Raw genomic sequence first — 6496 nt, 5'->3', positions numbered from 1 at the left:
AAAATCAGCTCAGTCTTGAGCCAGCAACATGAATAAAATATTTTTTTCATAATTAGTATATTTTCTTATTCATTTGAAAACTTATTTTCATTGTACAAATGTGTAGGGAAGAGTATTATAATTTGATGCACATACACAGTTTGTAAATGTTGAAAACCTTGCATCTTTGCTTATGAGCAAATAAATGACTTTGAATAAAGTACATTTCTCATACTTTCCACTTAAATTTACTTTAAATATAAAATTTGGGAAATCATTCAAACTATACTTTATTGAGATTTGTCAACACTTTCTCTCAGAAGGAGTTATAGAGTGTGGGCAGTTTAAGTAGAGAAGGGACTTTGCATGAGGGCATACTTCACAAGCTTCTTCCAGAACATGGAAAAGAAGAAACAACATAGTCTATCTTGGAGTGGGGAAAAGGACAGGAAAAATCAGATATGTGTTTAAATTTGTTTCATGAACGTATTATGGAAGAGCCAGGCACAGTGGTGCATGCTTACAATCCCATCCTCTTGGGAGGCTGAGGCAAGAGGATCACAAGTTCAAAACCAGACTCAGCAACATAGCAAAACACTAAGCAACTTAGCAAGACCCTGTCTCTAAATAAAAAATAAAAGTGGTTTGGAATGGCTTAGTGTTTAAGTGTCCCTTGGTGGAAGAAACTATTCTAGTGATGTGAGAAATAAAGGTCTCTTAAGTTTACTGTCTTCTCATAGTCTCTTTTTTGAAATAACAGAGTTAGATATTGTTCTCTTTTTGCATTGAATATTTATAATAATTTCCATAAATTTGCAGATGCTTAAGGCAGGCATTTACCCTCAGGATTCCCAAGGACACTATACCCTCCAACCCAAACATGCAGATCATCCAATAGGCTACTTTGTTGGGACAGAACAAGGGAAAAAGCAGGCATTAGTGTCAATGAGTTAAGCTCCAACATACTCTGAGTTTAGGGTGTGTAAACTGTTCACTTCTCCATATAATTTGTTTACGTTCATCTCTTCAAGATGGAAGAAAGTCTTTGAAGATAGTTTTATGCTATCTCCATGGTGGATATGAGTCCGGGTCCCACCACTTATCTTATGTGAATCTAAGCAACTGTCTTACGCTCTTTAATTTTTTATTTCCTATTTTGTAGAAGACAACTATTAAGAAAAGTATTTATTTCACTATTATTAATGTTAATTTCTCATATTTCTAATCTTGTCCTTGTTTTTAAAGTACTATGGGGAAGATACAGAATGAAGAGGGAAATAATTTATTGAATACTTGTATGGGGATATTTATTTTACTTTTAAAGATATGTGCTTTTCCACTCTCCAGGGAAGAGATGTATCTGACAAGGTGTTGAAGATGAGAAAGATCACATTACAAAATTGCTTACCTGCCTTGGAGACCACGTCTCTACCCAGCACACTTGCTACCTATGCAATTCCCTGAAAGGTGTCTGCAATGAGGACTCAGGGAGAGGTCCAGAGGTGAGGGAAGAGAGGAAGGAGACAGGGATTAAGGCAGGTAAATGGCATGAATAGGTTGCATCATGATTTTGCTGAAGAACCTAGAGGCAACCAACAAGCCCAAGTGTCTAAGAGAAATATCTCAGAGAACATCACACCCTAACTCTGGGCTACTGTTACCGATGTGCTGGAAGAATCTTTAGAAAGGTTTGTGGTATGTCACCTAAAGTATCTGAGACTCAGCTTCCTCATCAATTAAAGGGGAGCATGAAGACCTACTCTTACAAGATTTCCATATAAGTTTAAAAGACACAACATATGAAGAGAAAAAAAAAATCTTTAGTTCAGATGAGTGCAGAAAACTATTTATATGTTCTCATCAGTTCTTCTTCAAAATGAGAAATTAGGACCCTGAGTAGTGAAATAAATCACCATGTTCCCATAGTTAATAACATAACAGTCAAGATTCCAATCTTATAATTGTATGTCTAAAGAACTGTTACAGTGATAAGATATTTATAGTATTTTCCTTAAAATTCTTGGAAAAGACTTGGAAAAATTTAATAGTCCCAATGAAGGTGCCTCGATTGTGTGTCTGCAAATAAAGTCAGTGATGGGGAGGATGAAGGCCAAGGAGGAGTGGGAGGGAATATTGTGCTCCCACAGTGTGCTTTGTTTTAATAAACCCTTTTTTTCTGCTTGCCAATCTCTTGCATCTCACTCAGTTTTTTGTTTTGGTTGTCAAGAATTTGGGTCCTGGCTGGGTGGGACTCACCTGTAATATCAGAAGCTTAGGAGTCTGAGGCAGGAGGATAAGAGAGGCCCAAACAACTTAGACCCTTTCTCACAATAAAAAAAAAAATAATAAAACTGGGGATGAAGTTCAGTTCAATCCCTAGTACCAAAAGCAAGGAAAAGCACCCTGCCCTGCCCAGGCCTCTGGGGGCTCACCCATGGTCTGCTGCAGAGCACATGCTTTGTCTGGATGATGTTTTAGACTCTCTTAATCACTCCTTCACTTGCCCAAGAGACAGGAATGAAATCCACCTTTTGCTTTACCTATTCTGAATCTAGTATTATGTACTTGTCTACTTTAGGCCTATCGTGAAAGATGAAGTAAAGGCTGAAAAGAATATTATTTAATATTTTCTTCCACAAACTCAGTAACAATACTTTGATTTTACATAATGGACACTTTATTAATGCTGACATTCTCGGGTAAGCTGTTTAAATAAATTATTCTGTAAGATGCTAAGTAACCTGAGACTAACAAATTTTAGCTATGGTTATGACATGTAATGTGTCTAAATTTCAATAATGTCCAGATTGATTATTGTTCAAATAGAGTGATTTTTACTTGGGTAAAAAATTCAGATCACCAAGTAAATTGAAATGTAAATCTCCAGTGAAGTCTTATTACTTATTACCTTGGCTTCTATTCTCCTCTTCAGGAGCAGAAACATCAGTTCACTCTAAAGACAGGTTTGGTATTGACTTTGCTAATAATATGGTTTGTCAAGGGTTTTCTCTTTTTTATATACAAAAGAAGTGTTCATTACTGACTCTCTTATGGGCTTTGCCTTCTCTTTGTCTCTCAAGCAGGTTGGTAAGAGGTGGTCACCTGACCCAAGAGAAACTCATCCATGAGCAGGACTGTACCAGTGAGATAGTATCTTCCAAAATTCAAAAAGTGACTCAAATTCTGTAGTAGGTGGTAATGGAACTACTGAATGATGGAGTCCCTTGTTCCATGGAGACCAATAGATAAGGCTCTAGAAATACTTCACTCTCTTTGTTGGGTGTTGATTATTTTTTCTCACTGTTGAGATCAGTGTCCTAAATATAAGCACTCTTTCACTCTAAATATTTTAAATTTCTGTTTCTTAACTCTAAAATATTTTCTTTTCTCCACAATATTTTCTCAAAACATTGGGTTAATGGCAAACTCATTGATGGGCAATTTATCTTTTCACTTTTTTTTTTTCTTTGATGAGTACCTTCTAAGTACCATAAATTCAACTCTTTTTAATTTAAAAATGAGGATACTGAGTTGAAACTCAAAGTTTCAACTGAGTAATCTGAATGTGGACATGTTATTTCCTGACTCCCCATGGAAATGCTTTTTCTAATACATTGCATTTCCACCAATTATATGACATCTATCTACACAACTATTTTTTCTGAGACCATTGTGATTTCTTTGAACTTAGATTTTCATATTTAAAAAGTTTAATGCTTTATTTTTCATCCATCTCTTCCACATTTTTCTTATGGTGTTTTTCATGTCCTTATTCCTGAAAGTATAAATCAAAGGATTGAGCAAGGGAGTTATCATAGTGCAAAATATTGCAACAATTTTGTCAAAGGAGAAGGCAGATGGAGGCCTTGCATACATAAATATGCATGGGACAAAGAACAAAACCACAACAGCAATGTGAGATCCACAGGTGGACAGAGCTTTCTGACGCCCTTCAGAACCGATGGTCCTCAGAGAGAAAAAGATGACCCCATAGGAGACAAGCAGCATGGAGAAGATAATGATGCAGATAGACCCACTGTTAGCCATCACCAAAAGGCGAAAGATGGGAGTGTCAGTGCAGGCCAGCTTCAGCAATGGGTACAAGTCACACATAATGTGATCGATGATATTGGGGCCACAAAAGGGCAGATGGAAAGTGAAGAGAATCTGGATGATGGAATGCAAGAAGCCCCCTGTCCAGGCCACCCCTACCAGAATGCCACAGAGCCTCCAGTTCATGATGGAAGAGTAGTGCAAGGGCTTGCAAATGGCCACATAGCGGTCATAGGCCATGACTGTGAGGACAATCACCTCTGCCCCAGCAAGGAAGTGCTCAGCAAAGATCTGCAGCATGCAGCCTTCAAAGGAGATGGTCTTCCTCTCATAGAGGGAGTCTGCAATTGTTTTGGGGGCAATGACAGAGGAGAAGCAGGCATCCAGGAAGGACAGAACTGCCAAGAAAAAGTACATGGGGGAGCCCAACAGTGCAGGGCTGCAGAGGATGGTCACTACAATCAGCATGTTGCCCACAATAGTTGCAATATAAACTAAAAAAAATACTGTAAATACTATTTTCTGAACATTTGGATTTTGTGAAAGCCCCAGGAGCACAAACTCGGTAACAATACTTCGGTTTTTCATAACTTTGAAGGAAAAGATCAGCAATATGGATGACAGGCAGCATCCAGTTACAGTAAGGATGAGAAGTAGTCTTTATGTCAGTTGCTGGCTTTGATTAATTAGTAGTTGCTTCCTGAAGTGAATTATTGAGAAGCACCCTGGATAGCATGGAACTGAAGCTGGGTTAGTTGATGCCATCGCCAATCAAAAGACTGCCTTATCTACAAAGAGAAGAAATAGCATGCAGTTAAGATGCCATAGAAAATCATGGCTACTCTTAAATATTTCTTGAAACCTCTGAACTGAATTGGGTCTTTAAGTGAATTAACTCATTCTTTAAAAAAGAAAAAGACCTAGGCAAAAGATCTTAACTCTATGTTTAACACATAAAAAGTACAGATTAAGTGTTGATATGTCATAGATGAGAGGTTCATTATTAAAGATTGAAGTTCAAGTCAACAATGGTTCCTAGATTTGGAATTTTAACACATAACCCTGTGTACTGCCCAAGCCCTGTCACAGAATCAACAGGTAACAAGGTGGGGATGTTTCATTTACAGCAAGAACCTCAAAGTAGGGGTGACCTTTCTGCAGACTCCATCCATCGGTAAAAGTCAAAGTCTCTGGTTTCTTTGTGCATGTGTGAAAGATGCGTCTTGATGAAGGAAAAAGAAAATGGTGTGGATTCAGAAGTTACATCCATGTTTCACCTCGATAATGATTCCAGATTTTGATTTAATTCTCAGTTTATCACACAAGCTTGAAGGGTGACTGTGTTCTCACCTGTACCTATAACTGATATGTCTAGTAATATGACCACTAGAGTGCGTGTATATATGTGCACAGGTATGCTTATGTTACTTATGCATGTACCTGTTGAATAGGTGAAGGAAAGAATGACAGAATCAGTGTGTTAAAAATGAGCTGATCTTTATGAATGGCAGTTACCAGAAATACCTTAAAATGTCAATGAAATTTAAAAATATACAACTGAGTATGTTAGAATTTGTTCTTTATCTTACTTTAGAACAGCCATTTTCATTATTTCCCAATGTTTTAGGCATCCTTAAAAGTTTCCTGTTCTAAGCACTCCTTATGCACTCCATATGCAGTGACAATAAAAATTGTCACCAAGAAAATGGGAATGTAAACCAACCCTACAAGGTCATTAGACCAGACAGCAGTCATTTATAAAGAGTTAAAATCAACATATAATATAGCAGTGGTCTGCTTAGCCCAGGGTCACAGCAGGAAAGAGAATAAAGTGACATATATGAGTATCAGCTCCAGACTCTTGCAAACCTGGACTCAGATTCAAGCCTTTCTACTTGTTTGGCATTAAACATTTACTTCAAAATTCACGAAGTTCTCAAAGTCTCAGATTTCACATCTGTTAATGGGTATAATAAGAGTGCTTATGGTAGGGTTCTGTGAGACTCAGATAAGGAAATGGGCACACAATCACTAACGCAGTAAGAGACACTGAAATACATTCACCACTTCTTAGATTTCCTTAATAATGTCTTAAAACATTTTTGTGGCCTCATACCCTTTACATTCTCACACTCCTAAGCTCTATATTAAATGAATAGTTGATTTTTAAGCTTACAACTTCTTTACCTATCAAATTGTAAGAGTATTTTAGCATTAAAATGTTCATTAGTTATTAGCAATAATTAGTTATTTCTTTGTTCAGAAAAAGAACTTCCAACATTGTTGTTAAAACTTTAATGATGTAAAGTAAAGTGTCATTTTGGTTTCTGGTGACAAGGTTTAGGGTTTTATGCCAGTTAATGGATAATTGTTCTAAATATTATATGTTGTTCTGTATGGAAACCTGAAACAGAAAAGGCAGTAGTGAAAAATAAAATAAATATCGAATAAAATCTTGTGTTTT

At 36.8% G+C, this 6496-nt stretch overlaps 1 protein-coding gene across 1 annotated transcript; it reads right to left on the bottom strand.

Annotated features, from left to right (window-relative positions):
* Positions 1 to 3693: 3693 nt before the first annotated feature.
* Positions 3694 to 4620, bottom strand: LOC124959882 (olfactory receptor 4C15-like; the record flags this gene model as incomplete). The annotated part of the gene is made up of 1 exon (XM_047518347.1): positions 3694 to 4620. A coding segment is annotated over exon 1 (927 nt), but the record flags the coding sequence as incomplete, so codon positions are not given.
* Positions 4621 to 6496: the final 1876 nt, after the last annotated feature.

The sequence above is a fragment of the Sciurus carolinensis genome, chromosome 11 (genome assembly GCF_902686445.1).
Source record: "Sciurus carolinensis chromosome 11, mSciCar1.2, whole genome shotgun sequence".
NCBI classification, from domain to species: domain Eukaryota; kingdom Metazoa; phylum Chordata; class Mammalia; order Rodentia; family Sciuridae; genus Sciurus; species Sciurus carolinensis.
Note: the sequence above shows the minus strand (reverse complement) of the source record. Positions and strands in the feature narration are given on the sequence as shown.